The following is a 21,439-nucleotide window of genomic DNA, read 5'->3' on the forward strand; positions in this document are numbered from 1 at the left end:
TCTGATGTATATATACGTCTTGCAGTACTTTGGCTATCGTACCGCGCAACATATATATACGTCGTCTCTTCAGGATGCTCCAGCACTCTTGGCTGTTAAGTTACAGACGAGATCTGGAGCTCCTGAAGCTTTAGGCATCTGCCGCATATGGACCCGGATCGCTATCGGTGCTCCGGCTCCATATGAGGGCAGATGCCTGATCGTTACTGACCGTGACACTCTGTGTTTCACTGTCTGTAATGATCTTCTGCTGGTGCCAGCGGGAGGTGTGGGCAGGAGGCGGGTGGGCGGCCCAGCAGGGGAGGCGGGAGGGAGTGGGAGGGCCCTATGCTACGTCAAAGGGGATCTTGGGTTTGGGAACCCCATAACTAAAGATTGCGGTTGGGGGGGACACTACGCTACAGAAATATGGTCTAACTAAATAAAATAATTGAAAAAAATATTTAAAAAAAAAAAAAAAATAGAGTAATTTATAGGTACTGGCAGACAGCTGCCAGTACCTAAGATGGCGCCTAAAAGTTAGAGGGGGGAGGTTTAGATAGCTGTTTGGGGGGGTCAGAGCGGTTAGGGGTAAGGGGGGATCCTAAACTGCAGAAAATATAAAAAAAATTTCATACTGGCAGAGCAGACCAGTGGCGTCACTAGGGTTGGTGTCACCCGGTGCGGTAAGTTATGGTGTCACCCCCCCCCCCCAGAAAGCAGACACACAAAAAAACACAGGCACACACACATATAAACACTCAGACACACTTAAAAACATACTCAGATGCACACACAAACACTCGGAAACACACTCAGACACACACACACAAAAACACTGAAACACACAAAAACTGCACTGCATTAATTATGAAGCTCATGCCTAGAGCTGCTCCCTGGCTCAGCAGAGCATCAAATGAAAGATAAACAGAGCACTCTAAAAATAAATCACTAAAGAAAAGGTTTAGGCGCAAACTATGAAAATTCTGCTCTCTGACTCTGTTCCAAGCCTGTCAGTGCACAGCCCCGGGCCGCGTGCCTACCGCTTCTTATGGCCAATCACCTCTGCACTCTGCCCACCCCCAGACCCCCGGCCGCCCTCCTACCTGTTCAGTGTGCACTTAGTGTACCGTAACCGTAATGGTCTGGTGGGCATCATACGTGGCTCCTTCACTTTAAAGACAGTGTCAAACAGTCATGCGGTCAGGTGCCAGGCATCCTCTCATGATTTGCCAGTTCCCGTTTAGAGAGACAGCACAGCAGTGAGTGACTCCACTGCTCCACATGTCACTGAGCAGTGAGCACAGATAGGCAGGCAGGTTTAGGCTAGCAGCGCAACTTTGCAAGCCCCACGGCATGCCCACAACATTCATAGCGAAATTGGGCAAGGGAGAAGCAAAGTACAAACAAGCAAAAGCAGCCGGGATGCATCTCAACATTGTATTTCTTTGAATTTCAATAAAATAAAAAAAATAAAAAATAATTTTTTTTTTTTTTGGTGTCACCCCTGGAGGGTGTCACCCGGGTGCGGCCCGCCCCCCCCTAGTGACGCCACTGTGGCAGACTTTTAAAATGGGGGTTATCGGTGGGGGAGGGAAGAGGGCTGTTTGGGAGGGATCAGGTAGGGATCGGGGGTGGAGAGTGTTGGGTAGGAGGCTAATCTCTACACTAAAGCTAACATTAACCTTTTAAGCTACCTAATTAACCCCTTCACTGCTGGGAATAATAGAAGTGTGGTGCGCAGCTGCCGTTAGCGGCCTTCTTATTACCAAAAAGTCTGCTATTTCTGAACAAAGGGGATCCCAGAGAAACGTTTACAAACATTTGTGCCAAGATTTCACAAACAGTATGTAAATAATTTCTGTGAGAAACCGAAAGTTTGTGAAAAAAGTACCACATTTTTTTTATTTGATGACATTTGGCAGTGAACTGGTGGCATGAAATATACCAAAATGGGCCTAGATCAATACCTTGGGTTGACTGGGTTGAAAAATATATAGATTTAGTAAATAATAAAAAAACAAGGCTCTATTTCTGTTTAAATTGAAGTGATAGCAAAAATGCTAAACATGCTCTGGTATTCTGGGCAAGTTTTTGTATGGAAGTCCCAGTAGTGAAAGGGTTAAGTGAAAAAATGATAGACACTAATTTGTTAGAGCATGTAACTTTACAACTATTAACCCTGCAATTCATGCTACTTGCCTTGCTGATTGGCCCTTTCTGATCAGGACCTGGCTCCCAAGCAGTACTTTAATGGGACATGAAACCCCAAAACTTACCTTCAAGATTCAGATAGAGCATTAACAACTTTCTAATTTGCTTCTATTATCAATTTTTCTTTGTTCTCTTGGTATTTTTTGTTAAAGAAGCAACGTAAGATCACGAGTGCACTTGTATGGATCACTATATGGCAGCAGTTTTGCAAGAATGTTAACCATTTGCAAGAGTACTAGATGGCAGCACTATTTCCTACCATGTAGTGCTTCAGACAACTACCTAGGTAGCTCTTCAACAAAGGATACCACAGGAACAAAGCAAATTTGATAATAGAAGTAAATTTGAAACTTTTTTTAAATTTAGAGACTCAATTTGAATCACAAAATAACATTTTGGGTTCCATATCCCTTTAAATACGTGTCTAACCCGTTATGATGTTGATTAATCCTAGACCGCTGATGCGTCACTGCAAGTGTTTCATTGCCTTTCTCATCTTTTACAGGGGCTATGAAAGCCTTATAAACAGCATTAAATCAACACTCCCTGGTGATATTTTCAAGCTGAACAAAGCTGTGAAAAACATCCACTGGAATGGGTCCTTCGAAGACAGCAGCTCTCGCTCATATCCTGTACAGGTGAAGTGCGAAGATGGTGACACTTTTGTAGCAGATCATGTCATTGTCACTGTCCCTCTAGGTAATTAATAGCCGTAATTTAATGATGCAACAACTGATATTAAACCCAATTTTTTTTCTTTCATGATTCAGATAGAGCATGCAATTTTAAGCAACTTCCTAATTTACTCATATCAATTTTACTTCATTCTCTTGCTATCTTTATTTGAAAAAGCAGGAATGTATGCTTAAAGGGACACTGAACCCACATTTTTTCTTTTGTGATTCAGATAGAGTGTGCAATTTTAAGCAACATTCTAATTTACTCCTATTATCAAATTTTCTTCATTCTCTTGGTATATTTATTTGAAAAGCAAGAATGTAAGTTTAGATGCCGGCCCATTTTTGGTGAACAACCTGGGTTGTCCTTGCTGATTGGACAGCACCATTGAAGAAGTGCTATCCAGTGTACTGAACCAAAAACTGGCTTGCTCCTAAGCTTAGATGTCTTCTTTCTCAAATAAAGATAGCAAGAGAACGAAGAAAAATTGATAATAGGAGTAAATTAGAAAGTTGCTTAAAATTGCATGCTCTATCTGAATCACAAAAGAAAAAATTTGGGTTCAGTGTCCCTTTAAGAGCCGGCCCATTTTTGGTTCAGCACCTGGGTAGCACTTGCTGATTTCTGCAAAATTTACATAAAATTACATTTATGCTTTTTCAAATAAAGATATTAAAAGAACGAAGAAAATGTGATAATAGGAGTAAATTAGAAAGTTTCCTAAAATTGCACGCTCTATCTGAATCATGAAAGAAAAAAGTTGGGTTTAGTGTCCCTTTAAAGGAACATTACCCATATGCTAAATCATTTGAAAGTGATACTGCATATCTGTAAAAAGCTAACTGGAAAACACCCCATGAATATAAATATGTAATTAAGATATTTTTCTTCAAAGTGTTTTTAGCTACTCCTTTTACTGCCATCTGCGTGGTGATAAAAAACCAATAACCATTATCAGTTCACACTTTGCTTTTCTGTGATCTTGTGGGATGTCACCATTTATCTCACAAGATTTTATAGTAAACTTGCTTAAAGGGACAGTTAAGTCAAAATAAAGTTTATGATTCAAATTGAGCGTGCAGTTTTAAGACACTTTCCAATTTTCTTCCATTGTCTTTTTATATTCACACTTTCTGGGAACAGGATCCTACTGAGCATGTGCACAAGCTCACAGGGTATACGTATACTAGTCTGTGATTGGCTGATGGCTGTCACATGATACAGGGTGCCGGAAAATGGGAGAAAAAATAAATTTGTCAGAAAAAAATCTACTGTTTATTTGAAATTCAGAGTAGGTGTTAAATCACTGTCTTTTTATTATGCACTTATTATGCAACTCTACTGCATTGAGTGGTCCTTTAAATAAAGTGATTTAGACTGAGTATACCATTTTTAAAATAGTTTTCAGTTCACTTCTATTATCAAATGTACTTAATTCTCATGGGGGCCGATTTATTAATGGTCTTTCCAGCATGATCTGCTGTAACGGATCATGTCCAACAGACATCGCTGAATGCCAACAGCATACACTGTCGGCATTTATCATTGCACAAGCAGTTCTTGTGAACTGCTTGTGCAATGCCGCTCCCTGCAGATTCGCGGCCAATCGGCCACTAGCAGGAGTGTCTATCAGCCCGATCGTATAGGATCGGGGGGATTGATGTCCGCAGCCTGGAGGCAGCGGATCCAGTTAAGGAGCAACGGTCTTAAGACCGCTGCTTCTTGACTGCTGTTTCCGGCGAGCCTGAAGGCTTGCGCGGAAACAAGGGGAACAGGGGCTATTCGTCCCTTGTTAAATCGACCTCATGGTATTGTTTTAAGATATCTAGATAGACATTTCTGGAGCCATCATGACAGGTAACACTGCTGTCACCTACTTGTTCTTGTAAATGTATAATGGTTATAAAACTTTTTTTTTTAAGTTGTGCTCTCTTTCTGAATCATGAAATATTTTTGGGGGGTTTTATGCCCCTAAAAAGTAGCGAATTTAAATCATCCTGATCCGATCGGAATGATGGACAGTCCCTGATAGCAGCCAATTGACCAATTTCCAATTCTGAAAACTTGAAATGCAACCTGCTGACTTCTCAAGGCTAACTCTGCTACATATATCGTCTTAAAGGGACAGTAAACTTAAAAAAATAATGTTATATAATTCTGCACATAGTGCAGAATTATGTAACATTATCTTAGCGACAGCTTTCAAAATCAAAGGATTTTAGAGTTTTTAGCTGTCAAAGTGCCACTTACCTATTCTCCTTTCCATGATCTTCTGATTAGGTCTTCTTTTTTAAAAGCACTCCGCGGGCGTGCTTTTTATTTACAGCGCACCTGATCGTGCTATTGAACTGAATGTAGCACGCTACCAGACCAGAGTGGGAGCGCGCTATATTCAGTTTAATAGTGTGATCGGGCGCGCTGTGATTAGACAGTGCGCCCGCAAAGTGCTTTTGAAAAAGAAGACCTAATCAGAAGATTATGGAGAGGAGAACAGGTTAGTGGCACTTTGACAGCTAAAATCTCTAAAATCCTTTGATTTTACATAATGCATTTTATACCAAATGTATGACAGTGTTATCTGGGGACTAAAACCGAGCTTGGCTCCTCCAAATAAGGCAAATAATGGGGGTAGTTTGGCTATTTAAAAACAATTGCAGTAAAAAAGGATATTGATTTGTTTTGATAACGTTAAGACTTGTCTAATACGTTATTCTATAGTAACACAACAGAAGTGTCTTTTACAAGGTGTTGTTTTACTATCCCTTTAAAGTCAGAACTATCCTCTTGTTTTAGGATTCCTGAAAGAACAAAATGCAAGTTTCACGAACCCTCCTCTCCCTCCCCGGAAGGTTCAGGCAATTCAGAACTTGGGATTTGGAACAAATAACAAGATCATCATGGAGTTTGAGGAACCATTTTGGGACCCCCTGTGTGAATACATAATGCTGGTGTGGGAAGGAGAGTCCCCGCTAGTAGAGCCACAACGGGATATGCGTCGTGATTGGGTGAAGAAACTTTCTGGATTTGTGGTACTGCAGCCACCTGCACAGTATGTGTAACATTTTATAGAATTACCACAACGAATAATTAGCATGTTAAGACATTTGAGTTCTAGATGACAAGTGGAGCACTAATTTAACGTGCGTCCGTTTACAGGCACATGTTAAATAACCAGCCATTACGAGTGGCTGGTTAATGCTACTGCAAGCTCGCGATAGAGTTCAGACCTCTGTTTAATTTTAAAAATGTTTCCCTGTTGCCCCCAAAATAAAGTGTTTTGTTCCTTTTGATAATTAAAATATATCAGCATCTTTTTAAAAAAAAATAAAACTGCACAAAGCAGTTATAAGGGGTTAAAGTTAGCGGGTGGGAGTGTTAGAAATTAACGGCACTGAAAAGTGCCTTTACCTTGCATTCTATGGAGACTGTGTGTTCTCTGTAAATATACATGTATATACTTATATAAACACATATTAACACATAAATATATATATATTTATTCATATTAGTATATATTTAAAATTTGCTACCCTTCACTGCGTTAGGTCTCTGCCGTGTCTCAAGGCATGAGAACGAGGCTCCCATTGGACTCTCGTGAGCGCAAAGCTTCCCTGCAATGTGGATGCAAGGTCGCGTTTGCATTACGCTCCACTCGAAATTCCATCTCACATTTGCGTGCGCTGGTATTAAGAGTGGAGCGCAAATATCGCACTCGCGAAAGCACAGTTTTACACTCCACTCGTAATCTGGCCCTTAGAGTGTATAGATTATATGCATAAAGAAATTATTAATTTTATTTCTTAATTTTAAAGGGAATGTTTTTGTGTCATTTTAGTACAGTGGTGTATGCTTACATAGCAACTTACATGTCTTTCTGGGCAAGTGCTCCTTTACTATGAGCTTATGAGAATACATTCCATGCATGTAACTGCACCATAACCTGTGCATAGTGCATGTTACCAGCTTTTAAAGCTAGCATCCACCTACACTGATTTGAAATGTGCTGGGGCATATGATGTATTCATTAGTTGCATTGACCAGGAGTTAGTGGTGGGTCATTTTTTTTGCTAGAGCTGTGTGAAGTTGGCACCCCATGAAATGAAATTGTGAAAACGGGCTAAACTATAATGCGCAATATCTCTAAAACTAAACCGGCATAAATTTTTGTGTTTGCATCACAAACACATTAGTATTCATGATTTAATTACATGGGGTGCCAATTTCACACAGCTTTAAAATAGTTTATTTTTGTTTTTTAACTGTTTTCAGGACAGCTCTTAGGATAAATGTTCTCCCTCGGAGATATATATATATATATATATATATATATATATATATATATATATATACATACATACATACTCACTCACCAGCCACTTTATTATGTACACCAGTTCAATTGCTTGGTAGCACAAATTGCTAATCAGCCAAACACATGGCAGCAACTCAATGCATTTAGGCATCTAGACGTGGTGAAGACGACTTGCTGAAGTTCAAACCAAGCATCAGAATGGGGAGGAAAGGGGATTTAAGTGGCTTTGAACGTGGCATCGTTGTTGGTGCCAGACGGCCTGGTCTAAGTAGTTAAAAAAACCTGCTGATCTACTGGGATTTTAACACACAACGATCTCTAGATTTTACAGAGAATGGTTCAAAAAAGAGAAAATATCCAGTGAGCGGCAGTTGTGTGGACGAAAATGCCTTGTTGATGTTAGAGGTCAGTGGAGGATGCGCAGACTGGTTCGAGATGATAAAGGCAACAGTAACTTAACCACTTATTACAACCAAGGTATGCAGAATACTATTTCTGAATGCACAACACGTCAAACCTTGAAGCAGGAGGGCTACAGCAGCAGAAGACTACACCGGGTGCCACTCCTGTCAGCTAAGAACAGGAAACTGAGGCTACAATTCACACATGCTCACCAAAATTGGACAATAGAAGATTGGAAAAACGTTGCCTGGTCTGATGAGTCTTGATTTCAGCTGCGACATTCAGATGGTAGGGTCAGAATTTGGCGTAAACAACATGAAAGCATGCATCCCTCCTGCTTTGTATTAATGGTCAGGCTGGTTGTGTAATGGTGTGGGAGATATTTTCTTGGTACACTTTGGGCCCCTTAGCACCAATTGAGCATCAGTTAAACGCCACGGCCTACCTGAGTATTGTTGCTGACCTTGTCCATCCCTTTATGACCACAGTACAGTAGAGTTCACTGTACTCTAATGGCTTACACAGTCACCAGATCTCAATCCAATAGAGGACCTTTGGGATGTGGTGGAACAGGAGATTTGCATCATGAATGTGCAGCCGACAAATCTGCAGCAACTGTGTGATGTTTTCATGTCAATATGGACCAAAATTTCTGAGGAATGTTTCCAACACCTTGTTGAATCAATGCCATGAAGAATTAAGGCAGTTCTGAAGGCAAAAGGGGGTCCACCCCGTTACTAGCAAGGTGTACCTATTAAAGTGGCCAGTAGAGAGGTGTGAGAAACTCATTGATGGTTACAGTAAGCTATTGATTTCAGCTATTTTTTCCAAGGGGTATGCTACCAAATATTAAATTGAGGGTGCCAGTATTTTTGTCCAGTCCATTTTTGGAGTTTTGCGTTGAATGTGTCAGATTTGGCTTTTTTTGCGTCATACCAATACAAACAAAAGAAATAAACATAAGAATGCCTAAACATTTGTAATTGCAACACTTTTCTGGGCAAAGTGGTGCATTATCTTTTGGCCATGACTGTTTATATATATAAAATTACTGAGGATTAGAGATATCATCTCTAAAGCCTACTATTTTGCAATGTGAGAACTACAAAATTTAGAATAAGTGGTAATATCTTCTAGATAGAAAAAATGTCCTAAATAATCTTACAGAAACATCTGGAAGAGCATGACATTGTGAATGGATTACCCCTTAACAACTGACGTACCCTGCGTCTGCAGTCATTTAGGGTTTTACTAGCGCAGCTTGGATTCCCTCAAACCTCTCCTCTCATCCTTCTCCTCCTTTTCCTGCCCTGACCAATCTATCTGCCACTATAATTCCACCCTTACATCCGTCCTTGACAATCTCGCCCCTCTTACCATAGCTCGGAAATCAAACACTCATCCTCAGCCCTGGCATACTCCTCTGACACAATACCTACGCAGATGTTCCCGTACTGCTGAGTGGCACTGGAGAAAATCTAGGAGTTCAGCTGCTTTTCAACGTTACAAATTTATCTTGAACTCCTACTACTCTGCCCTTAATTTCCATAAGCAACACTACTTCTCTACTCTTATCTCTAATCTTTCTTCAAACCCAAAACATTTGTTCTCCACTTTCAATACCCTTCTCCGCCCTCCCCCACCTCCTAATACAACTTCTCTGTCAGCTCAAGACTTTGCCAACCACTTCAATAACAAAATCGACTCCATCAGAAATGAAATCAGCTCTCAACATAATTCCATTCTCTCACCCCCTCAAATGCTCTCAATCAACCACAACCCACATAACCTTAAACTTAGCTCATTCTCCCCTGTTACTGAGGAAGAAGTTTTGGCACTTATACTGCGCTCTCACCTCACTACCTGTCCCCTTGACCCTATCCCCTCACAGCTACTCCCCTCCCTCTCTGCCACCCTTACCCCTATACTCACACACGCTTTTAACCTCTCCCTCAGCACTGGTATATTTCCCTCATCGCTGAAACATGCACTGGTCACACCTATCCTCAAAAAACCTTCCCTTGATCCTACCTCCCCATCCAACTACCGTCCTATTTCCCTCCTCCCTCTTGCATCAAAGCTTCTCGAAAAACTAGCTTATGCACGCCTATCCCATTTCCTTACAATAAACTCCCTCCTTGACCCATTGCAATCTGGATTTCGTCCCCATCACTCCACAGAGACAGCAATTGTTAAGGTTACCAACTACCTACTTACAGCAAAATCAAAAGGCTACTTCTCTCTGCTTATCCTCCTTGATCTGTCCGCAGCCTTTGACACTGTTGACCACCCTCTTTTGCTCCAAACCCTCCAAACCTTCGGCATCTGTGACACAGCCCTCTCCTAAATAATCTTACAGAAACATCTGGAAGAGCATGACATTGTGAATGGATTACCCCTTAACAACTGACGTACCCTGCGTCTGCAGTCATTTAGGGTTTTACTAGCGCAGCTTGGATTCCCTCAAACCTCTCCTCTCATCCTTCCCCTCCTTTTCCTGCCCTGACCAATCTATCTGCCACTATAATTCCACCCTTACATCCGTCCTTGACAATCTCGCCCCTCTTACCATAGCTCGGAAATCAAACACTCATCCTCAGCCCTGGCATACTCCTCTGACACAATACCTATGCAGATGTTCCCGTACTGCTGAGTGGCACTGGAGAAAATCTAGGAGTTCAGCTGCTTTTCAACGTTACAAATTTATCTTGAACTCCTACTACTCTGCCCTTAATTTCCATAAGCAACACTACTTCTCTACTCTTATCTCTAATCTTTCTTCAAACCCAAAACATTTGTTCTCCACTTTCAATACCCTTCTCCGCCCTCCCCCACCTCCTAATACAACTTCTCTGTCAGCTCAAGACTTTGCCAACCACTTCAATAACAAAATCGACTCCATCAGAAATGAAATCAGCTCTCAACATAATTCCATTCTCTCACCCCCTCAAATGCTCTCAATCAACCACAACCCACATAACCTTAAACTTAGCTCATTCTCCCCTGTTACTGAGGAAGAAGTTTTGGCACTTATACTGCGCTCTCACCTCACTACCTGTCCCCTTGACCCTATCCCCTCACAGCTACTCCCCTCCCTCTCTGCCACCCTTACCCCTATACTCACACACACTTTTAACCTCTCCCTCAGCACTGGTATATTTCCCTCATCGCTGAAACATGCACTGGTCACACCTATCCTCAAAAAACCTTCCCTTGATCCTACCTCCCCATCCAACTACCGCCCTATTTCCCTCCTCCCTCTTGCATCAAAGCTTCTCGAAAAACTAGCTTATGCACGCCTATCCCATTTCCTTACAATAAACTCCCTCCTTGACCCATTGCAATCTGGATTTCGTCCCCATCACTCCACAGAGACAGCAATTGTTAAGGTTACCAACTACCTACTTACAGCAAAATCAAAAGGCTACTTCTCTCTGCTTATCCTCCTTGATCTGTCCGCAGCCTTTGACACTGTTGACCACCCTCTTTTGCTCCAAACCCTCCAAACCTTCGGCATCTGTGACACAGCCCTCTCGTGGCTCTCTTCCTACCTGTCAAACCATACCTTTAGTGTAGCCTTCTCTGGGGCCTCCTCTGCCCCGTCACCACTTTTTGTCGGAGTACCGCAAGGCTCTGTCCTCGGTCCCCTTCTCTTCTCAATCTACACGTCATCACTAGGTTCCCTAATAAAGTCCCACGGTTTACAATATCATTTGTATGCCGACGACACCCAAATCTACTTCTCTGCACCAGACCTATCTCCTTCCTTGCTAACCCGTGTCACTAACTGTCTCTCTCACATCTCTAACTGGATGTCCTCTCACTACCTCAAGCTAAATCTCTCCAAAATTGAGCTCCTTATTTTCCCCCCTTCTTCTAAACTCTCTGCCCCCAATCTCTCTATAACTGTCGACAACTCCATCATTACCCCTACCCCGCATGCCCGATGTCTCGGGGTCACATTTGACTCAGATCTTTCTTTCACTCCTCACATTCAGTCATTGGCTAAAGCCTGCCGCTTCCACCTTAAAAACATCTCTAAAATTAGACACTTCCTTACACAAGACACAACTAAGATTTTAATACACTCTCTCATTCTTTCCCGCCTCGATTACTGCAACTCTGTCCTCTCTGGTCTCCCCACCTGCCACCTAGCTCGTTTACAATCCATAATGAATGCCTCTGCCAGACTCATCTTCCTTACACGTCGCTCTTCATCTGCTGCACCTCTCTGCCAATCTCTTCACTGGCTTCCTCTTGCCTCTAGGATCAAACACAACATTCTCATTCTGACATACAAAGCCCTCAACTGCACTGCTCCCCCCTACATCTCAGACCTTGTCTCCAGATACTCTCCCTCCCCTTTGCTCTGCTCATGACCTCCTACTCTCCTCCTCTCTTGTCACCTCATCACACTCCCGTTTACAGGACTTCTCCAGACTGGCTCCCATCTTGTGGAACTCTTTGCCTCGCTCCACAAGACTCTCCTCTGATTCTAAAAACTTTAAGTGCTCCCTAAAGACTCTACTGTTCAGGGATGCATATAACCTACGCTAACCTTTCTTTATACCAGTTCCTCTCCTCCATTGCTATCACTTGAACCCCCTTAGCATGTAAGCCTAAGAGTCCAGCTGTTTGTAGATCACCTTCTTAAGAGCTGACTACAACAGTGCAACTCTTGGCAGGGCCCTCTACCCATTTGATCCCTATAATTGTTTTGTTGTACTCCGCCTTTGTTTATAGCGCTGCGGAATCTGTTGGCGCTCTACAAATAACCGATAATAATAATAATAATGACAGCGGCAAAGCTGTGCTAGTACTGCATGCCTCACTTCCAGAGACATGCGGATATAGAACAGTCTTGTAGACATCAGCAACACCCGCGCTATTTCCCACGCATGTATGAACGCATCTGAACGTCTGCCGACATACATGGTATGTCGTGGTCATTAACGTGTTAAACGGATTTAGCAAGAAAAATAAATAAACATCACAACAGCCATGAATATACAGCCTCATGCTACATAATTAAAAATGAATAATTATTTCAGGATGAATAACCTTTGGAATATAATGTATCTTAAATACAAAGCTATATTTTATATAGATTATCACAAAAAACACAAAATGAGGTTAATGATGGTCTAAGGGTTAAAGGGATATTAAACACAAATTGTTTCTTTCATGAATTAGATAGCGCATGCAATTGTAAGCAACTTTCTAATTTACTCCTACTATCAATTTGTCTTTGTTCTCTTGGTATCTTTATTTGAATGTAAACATAGGAGCCATCCCATTCTAGGTTCAGCACCTGGGTAGCGCCACCAATCAGCAAACACTACCCAGGTGCTGAACCAAAAGTGGGCTGGCTCCTAAGCTTCAATTCCTGCTTTTCAAATAAAGATACCAAGAGAACAAAGAACAATTGTTAATAGGAGTAAATTAAAAGTTGCTTAAAATTGCATGCTCTATCTGAAGCAAGAAAGAAAAAAAATAGTTTTAATATCCCAAGATCAGTATATAAGAATGTACTACCAATGTCCTTTCATCCTCAGGCTCGGCCATGTGCTTTGTGGTTTTATTGCTGGTGAGGAGGCTGAGTTCATGGAAACACTGACAGACGAAGAGCTTCTCTCCTCAATGACTTCTCTGCTGAGACAGTTCACAGGTAACAAGGGGAGATGAGGGTGGAATGTTTCAGCATATTTGTCAAAAATAATGCAGATTCGTTTTATACAAATGTTAAAGTGAAGGTCAATTTTGATGAATTAGTGCCGTTTTTTTAATAATCCTATTAAAAACAAGGGCACTTTAATTCATCAAAATTAAATGTTTTCTGAACATTCAACATTTAATTATAGCAAACAAATGATAATGTACCCTTTTACTGAATATTAAATGCTGCAGTACATTCAAATGCTGATTCTCATAGACCTTATTTTAAGTTATTGGGTATTAGTATTAGAGTGTAATATTTCAATGTTAAAGGTAATTCTATAGAAATATTTGAATAGCAACAAGAATGTGTAGGCTCTGCCAGTTGCATATAAAACTATAGGCATTTTCCTATTGCCCGTTACAAATGGTCTACACATGAAGCCAGGATATTTAATTATTCCCTCTCTGTATTTTCTCTTTGGGAACTCACCATGTGCAGTCAGAATTCGGATGTGTTTAGGGTTCCACTCTCAACTTACCTTTAAATGGACAGTGTACTTGATTGTTTTTTTATTGTTTAAAAAGATAGATAACACCTTTACTACTCATTCTCTAGCGTTGCACAACCAACATTGTTGTATTACTCAGGGATAGGCAAGGTGTCAGTACACGGACACTGGTGTCTGTGACTGGCCCTTGCAGTTTCCGCCACCCATTTTGCAGAGGGGAGGGAGGAGTAGCACAGATGAATGCTGGTCCTCACTCCTCCTTGACCCAAGCGGTGCCACGCTTAGTAGCGGGAAAGTGAAGGAAGAAGCAATCTGCCTGCAGTCAACTAACCGTGAGTCGGGACCCGTTCCAATTGCTTGATCTGTGCGGCAGCATGGTGCTGGTGTCTGTGTGTAGTAGACCGTTACCTACTCTGACAAACCTTACGTAACCAAGTAAGTAACCAACCATGATGATCATGCCATTAACATCAAGGTGGGTGGTTTTGGTCATGAGTTGCAGACTCTCAATGTAACCAAAAATAAAATAAAAGGTAATACCACAAGCAGTCTTTATATAAACTTGTTTCATTGGATGACTAATTTGTACTTGTGGAACTAGACCAGGGCATCCAACGTGCAGCCCATTTGACAGCAAAGTGTCGCTCTCTTGAATTATAGAAACATAGAATATGTCGGCAGATAGGAATCATTCGGCCTATCTAGTCTGCCCAATTTTCTGAATACTTTCATTAGTTCCTGGCCTTATCTTATATCTAGCATAACCTTATGCCTATCCCATGCATGTTTAAACTACTTCACTGTCTCTACCACTTCTGCTGGATGGCTACTCCACCATGTATCCACTACCCTCTCTGTAAAGAGAGTGTTTTTTGATGTTTTTAATTTGAAATGTACCTTGGTGTCCTTCACTAACGTCTGTACTTTGGAAAATGTCCACCACAGCCTTGGTCCGTGCCTATCCCTGGTATTAATATACCTTATAACCTCTAAATATCTGCCTGTTTGTAACCCCCTGCAGGCTGCCTCTTAACTCAATGCATTTTATTAGCTTTTCACAGCCAGGCAGTGCTAGTTTATGTGTGCTATATAGATAGCATTTGTGCTCACTCCCATGGAGTTATGCAGAAATCAGCACTAATTGGATAAAATGCAAGTTTGTAAAAACACTGTGATATGGAGGAAGTCTGCAGAGGCTTAGATTCAAAGTTATCACAGAGGTAAAAAGTTTATTAAAATAGCATTGTTGGTTATGCAAAACTGGAGACTGTGTAATAAAGGGATTATCTATCTTTTTAAGCAATAAAGATGTTCAAGTAGACAGTTCCTTTTAAATATATCTTGCTTTTGTGTAAAATTGTTGGATGTCACATGCTCACAAGTGTCTGAAAAGCAAGATTTGTAACCTAGGTTTTTAAAATGGTGCAAAATACCTACATCTAAACAAGCATTCTTTTTACTTGAAAGCAAGAGAAGTTTTATCTCTTTACCTTTACATTTCAAGACCACCCAGCCTCACTTAAAGTTTAATGTACATGAAAAAAAATCAGTGCTGTTAAATCTTCCTATAAAAACTTTGAGAATTTTTTTCAAGTTCTATGTTTAATTCATGAATAATCAACTATATTTATTTTTTAAATGTTTTACTTATTACATCCAACAAGGTAGTCTATATATGTTTAGCTAGGCACATTTTTATACGATGGATGTGGCAGACCTTGTTCCAGGTTTTAAGTTCATATCTTATGACAATTGTGACTGCCTTAACATGTCCTGCACAAACTAAAATTAAAGTATTGATTTTAGAAGAGTTTTATTTTTCTCCCTCTGCAGGAGATCCTAATCTCCGCCCCCCTGTACGCATCCGGCGCACGCGCTGGCGCAGTGAGACCTACACCCGAGGCTCCTACAGCTATGTGGCAGTTGGCAGTTCCGGGAGGGATTCAGAGATTCTTGCGCAGCCACTACCAGAGGAGGGAGACACAGCCAAGGTAACACAATATATTCAATTTTACTGTTGGCTAAAGCCATGTCGTTTTCTATGTTAAAGGGCCATGAAACCCAACATTTACTTCTATTACCAAATTTGGTATCCTTTGTTGATGGAGCAGTAATGCACTACTGGGAGATAGCTGTGCACATTATGTGAACCAATGACAAGATGCAAATATGTAAAGCCACTAATCACCAGCTAGCAGTGCATTGCTGCTGCTGAGCCTACCTAGGTATGCTTTTCAATTAAGGATACTAAAAGAACAAATCAAATGAGATAAAAGAAGTACATTGGAAAGTTGTTTTCTGAATAATGGAAGGGAAAATTGGGTTTCTTGTCTCTTAAATTTTTGTCAAATGCAAGTACCAGTATTTTATTTGAGTTTTTTAATAAGGGCGAAATCATAAATCTCAAACACTAGATTTTACAACAGAGAAGCTCAATAGTTCCTGTCCATTTTGCATGTAAAAAAAGTAAAAAAAGTAAAAAAAAATCCCTTAAAAATAATTGTTTTTATTGTACATTAGACATGAGCAAACATTAGTTTTCGTTGTTTATTTGCAAAACGAATAACACATTTTAACTAATTTTGTTTATAATTTTTCTATGAATTAATCAACAAATACAAATGTAGTCCAATTCTTTATTTCATTTCTCAATTGAAAGAGACAGTCTACTCCAAAATTGTAATTTTTTTTAAAAAGAGAGATAATCCCTTTATTACCCATTCCCCAGTTTTGCATAACCAACACAGTTATATTAATACACTTTTTACCTGTGTGATTACCTTGTATCTAAGCCTCTGCAGACTGCCCCCTTATTTCAGTTCTTTTGACAGACTTGCATTTTAGCCAATCAGTGCTGACTCCTAAGTAACTCCATGGGAGTGAGCACGTTATCTATATTTCACACATGAACTAGCGCTGTCTAGCTGTAAAAAAATGTAAAAATGCACTGATTTAAGAGGGGGCTTTCAAGGGCTTAGAAAACTGGAGAATGGGTAATAAAGGGACTATCTATCCTTTTAAACAATAAAAATTCTGGAGTAGACTGTCCCTTTAAATTGTTTATAGATAGCTCATTTACCTTGATTTTGTCATTTGAAATTGTTGCTTTTACCTGTTGTTTCCCCACCTATATAGATCTAAAATATAACGTGTAATATCTCCGAAGCCAAAACGGCACAAATTTTCATTTTTGCAGCACAAAACTTCACAAATGCAACACAAACAAATTACTCAATTTAATTACATGGGTGCAAAGTCACATGGAATATAATGCGCAATATCTTAAAACTAATGGTAGATTTTTATTTATGATTTAATTACATCTGGTGCAAAGTGGGCGGAGATTGTGGTCACATGGAATATAATGCACAATATCTCTAAAACTAATCAGCACAGATACATTCACAATTTAATTACATCGGTAGAAAGTGGGTGGAGATTGAGGTCACATTGGTTTATATCTCAGAATTCAAACCAACACAAACATTAATTTTTGCGGCACAAATCAGCACAAACAAATGGTATAGTATTGCTTTATTTAGTTTTAGTATTTTTTTATCTTCTTTTCCCTGTCTCAGCCCCTGCAGGTTCTCTTTGCTGGAGAAGCAACGCACAGAACCTTCTATTCTACAACTCATGGTGCTTTGTTATCTGGCTGGAGAGAAGCTGACCGTCTGATTGGGCAGTATCCTGGGCTGGACTCCTTACTTAGCAAAGCCAAGCTTTAAAGGCTCCTGAGTGATACATTCTCATTTACTGTACTGTTTGTTGTTATTGTTTAAACATTCTAATGTGCCTATCTTTTGACTGTTAGATTTTAAAAGCAAAACTGCGTTTAAAATGTTAAGGGGGAGAAAAGTCAAAATTTAACTTAAATGTGTTTGATAAAGAATGAAATTTAAAGCTTTTCAATTTACTTTTATTATCAATTTTACTTCGTTCTCTTGGTATCCTATTTGAGCTCAGGAGCGTGCACATGTTTTTAGCGATCTGGTAGCAGTGTTTGCTACAATGTTTATAGCAATGTTATACATAGTTGCAAACACATAGAATGCTAGACGTGCACTCCCCTGAGCTCTTATCTGCCTACCTATCCTTACTCTTTAACAAAGGATACTAACAGAAAAAAGCTAATTTTATAATAGAAGTAGTTTGGAAAATTGAATACATCATTATTTTGGCTTTACTGTCCCTTTAAATGATTAACCTATAGCTGCTCATGCAGACATCTTATTGTAAGCGTGGCCAGTTAAAGGGGCAGTCAACACAAAAATTGTTATTGTTTAGAAAGATAGATAACGCCTTTACTACCCATTCCTTAGCTTTGCAAAACCAACATTGTTATATTAATACACTTTATAACCTTTAAACCTCTAAATTTCTGTTTAAGCCACTAAAGACAGCCCCCTGATCACATGCTTATTTATTAGCTTTTCACTACAGGGTAGTGCTAGTTCATGTATAAATAACATTGTGCTCACGCCCGTGGGTTGTGCACAACACAGCACAAATTGGCTTAAATGCAAGTCAGTAAATAATAAATAAAAAGTCATGTGATTGGGGGGCTGTCAGAAGAGGCTTAGATACAAGGTAATCACAGAGGTAAAAAAGTGTATTAATATAACTGTGTTTTCTGTGCAAAACTGCGGAATGGGTAATAAAGGGATTATCTATTTTTTTTTTAAACAATAAAAAAGTTTGAGTTGACTGTCCCTTTAAGAGCTCTGAGCTGAGATTGGGCGTTTTATTGTATATTTTACAGTTTTATTTTTTAGAAACTTTACAATAGCAATCTAGGCATTCTTAATATATTGTATTGCAGGATAAGCAAGAAGTTAAGTGGTTGGTTGGTATAATAAGCTCAGTAAAATGTGGAGACATTGAAAAAACTTGCTAAAAATATTACAATGCACTTGTGAAAACAAATGCTCTGTTCATCTCCATTGCTGTCTAACCTAGGGACATAACCTGATTATTTTTATTATCTCCGGCAGACTGATTATATTTACGTCATCTCACTCTGAAGCTTATCAAGGCAGTGTCATACATGAATAGCACAGGTCACAAGTTCAGCCAATCACAGCACTGGATTTGTGATACACTAGCAGGAACCCTTTTGTGATTGGCTGCATTTGTAGGGGGCAGTGTCAAAAAAGTATTTAAAAAGACAGAGGGATTTAATTATTGACCTGTTTTGCTATCTCTAGTTACGTTCTGTTTACGACATGCTATTTTATGGATAACAGGATACAACTCCCCACATTCTTACTATACAATCTTATGCCCCCCAACATTTTACAGCCTTGCTTTTCTTATTAGCAACATTTTAGACGCTAAGGGCTAGATTTATCAAAGCTGTACGCCTCAGCTCACCTGTGGTGGGGCGAAATTACCCGCAGGTAATCAACATTGCATACGAGCGGAATTTTGCTCTCCCGTGCAATCCCGCCCCCTGCCCGCGCACAGCCAATCACGCGCGGGCAGGAGCTGTCAATCTCCTCGGTTGGACTCGACCGCGGAGATTACATTTCGCCACCTTAGAGGTGGAGAAGAGGTTAAGGAAGCGGTGGTCTGGTGACCGCTGCTTGATAAATTACGGCGAGCAAGTTCTTGTGAGAACTTGCAGCCGTAGGGCTTTGGTAAATCGAGCCCTTATGTCCCCCTATACTTGATAGATCATCAGATTATTGTGTTCTATGCAAGTAATATAATGTACCATTCTGTTACAGTCGTAATATAATACAACTAGTACTAAAGCCCGTGTACACGGGCCATTTTTTGCAGTACAGCAGTCCCACCCCTTGCTCTCTCCCCCTCTCTTTTGCTCTCTCTTCCCCCCTCTCTTTTGCTTTCTCTCCCCCCTCTCTTTGCTTTCTCTCCCCCCTCTCCTTTGTTCTCTGTCTCCCCTCTTTTGCTCTCTCTCTTCCCCTCTTTTGCTCTCTCTCTCCCCTCTTTGGCTCTCTCCCTCATTTCTTTGCTCTCTCTCCCCCCTCTTTTGTTCTCTCCCCCCCTCTTTGGCTCCCCCCCCCCTCTTTGGCTCTCTCCTCTCTTTTGCTCTCTCTCCTCTTTGGCTCTCTCCCCCCCCCCCCTTTGGCTCTCCCCCCCCTTTGGCTCTCTCTCCCCCCTTTGGCTCTCTCTCCCCACTCTTTGGCTCTCTCCCCTCTTTTGCTCTCTCTCCTCTTTGGCTCTCTTTCCTCTTTGGCTCTCTCTCTCCCCCCTCTTTGGCTCTCCCCTCCCCTTTGGCTCCCCCCCCCCTCTTTGGCTCTCCCCCCCCTCTTTTGCTCTCTCTCTCCCCTCTTGGCTCTCTTCCCCCTCTTTGGCGCTCTCCCCCCCTCTTTGGCTCTCCCCCCCCCTCTTTGGCTCTGCCCCCCCTCTTTGGCTCTGCCCCCCCCCTCTTTGGCTCTCTCTCCCCCCTCTTTAGCTCTCCCCCCCCTTTGGCTCTCTCCCCCCCCTCTTTGGCTCTCCCCCCCCCTCTTTGGCTCTCTCTCTCCCCCTCTTTGGCTCTCTCTCCCCCCTCTTTGGCTCTTTTTCCTCTTTGGCTCTCTCTCTACCCCCTCTTTGGCTCTCCCTCCCCCTTCTCTTTGGCTCTGCCCCCCCCCTTCTCTTTGGCTCCCCCCCTTCTCTTTGGCTCTCCCCCCCCCTTCTCTTTGGCTCTCCCCCCCCCCCTTTGGCTCTCTCCCCCCCCCTTTGGCTCTCCCCCCCCCCCCTCTTTGTCTCTCTCTTCTTTTGGCTCTTTTTCCTCTTTGGCTCTCTCTCTCCCCCCTCTTTGGCTCTCCCCCCCCCCCCCCTTCTCTTTGGTTCTCCCCCCCCCTTCTCTTTTGGCTCTCCCCCCCCCCTTCTTTTTGGCTCTCTCCCCCCCCCTTCTCTTTGGCTCTCTCCCCCCCTTCTCTTTGGCTCTCCCCCCCCCCTTCTCTTTGGCTCTCCCCCCCCCCTTCTCTTTGGCTCTCCCCCCCCCCTTCTCTTTGGCTCTCCCCCCCCCTTCTCTTTGGCTCTCCCCCCCCTTCTCTTTGGCTCTCCCCCCCCCTTCTCTTTGGCTCTCCCCCCCCCCTTCTCTTTGGCTCTCCGCCCCCCCCTTCTCTTTGGCTCTCCCCCCCCTTCTCTTTGGCTCTCCCCCCCCCCTTCTCTTTGGCTCCCCCCCCCCTTTGGCTCTCTCTCCCCCCCCCCCCCTTTGGCTCTCTCTCCCCCCCCCTTTGGCTTTCTCCCCCCCTCTTTGGCCCTTCTCCCCCCTCTCCTGCTCCCTCTCTGGCTCTGTCTTCACATCGCGGGACCCCGCCCGGCCACGCCCCATCGCGGCAACACCCGCCCGGCCACGCCCCTCACGACGCCCGGCCACGCCCCCATCGCAACGCTCCCGTCGGCCACAAACAGCTGTGAGGTCTGGGGAGCACGCTCCATATCTCTTGCCACAGGCTGTTTCAATCAGCTTACCTCGCGCTTCCCAGACCTCACAGCTGTTTGTGTACCTCGCGCTCCCTATCTCACAGCTGCTTGTATGCTGTACCTCGCGCTCCCTATCTCAAGGCCAAGTGTTTGTCTCTACTGCGCATGACGGCTTCAGACAAACACTTGGCCTTTTATAATATAGGATGTATTACTAAAAAACAGTATCAGAGTTCTAATTCATTATTAAAAAAATATATATTTCTTTTGCAAATTGTGTAGCTCACTATTTTGTATGACACATACA

General features: G+C 42.0%; 1 protein-coding gene across 1 annotated transcript in view; it reads left to right on the forward strand.

The window, feature by feature from the left end:
• The window catches only part of PAOX (polyamine oxidase), a 28,926-nt gene extending 11,252 nt beyond the window's left edge, over positions 1–17,674 (forward strand). Inside the window, exons 4-8 of the mRNA XM_053692197.1 lie at positions 2,699–2,892; positions 5,665–5,920; positions 13,141–13,253; positions 15,586–15,743; positions 17,331–17,674. Coding sequence (XP_053548172.1) covers positions 2,699–2,892; positions 5,665–5,920; positions 13,141–13,253; positions 15,586–15,743; positions 17,331–17,480 — 871 coding nt within the window. The 3' untranslated portion in view covers positions 17,481–17,674. The remainder of the gene's footprint in view (positions 1–2,698; positions 2,893–5,664; positions 5,921–13,140; positions 13,254–15,585; positions 15,744–17,330) is intronic.
• Positions 17,675–21,439: the final 3,765 nt, after the last annotated feature.

Source organism: Bombina bombina, chromosome 9, assembly GCF_027579735.1.
Source record: "Bombina bombina isolate aBomBom1 chromosome 9, aBomBom1.pri, whole genome shotgun sequence".
Lineage (NCBI taxonomy): Eukaryota > Metazoa > Chordata > Amphibia > Anura > Bombinatoridae > Bombina > Bombina bombina.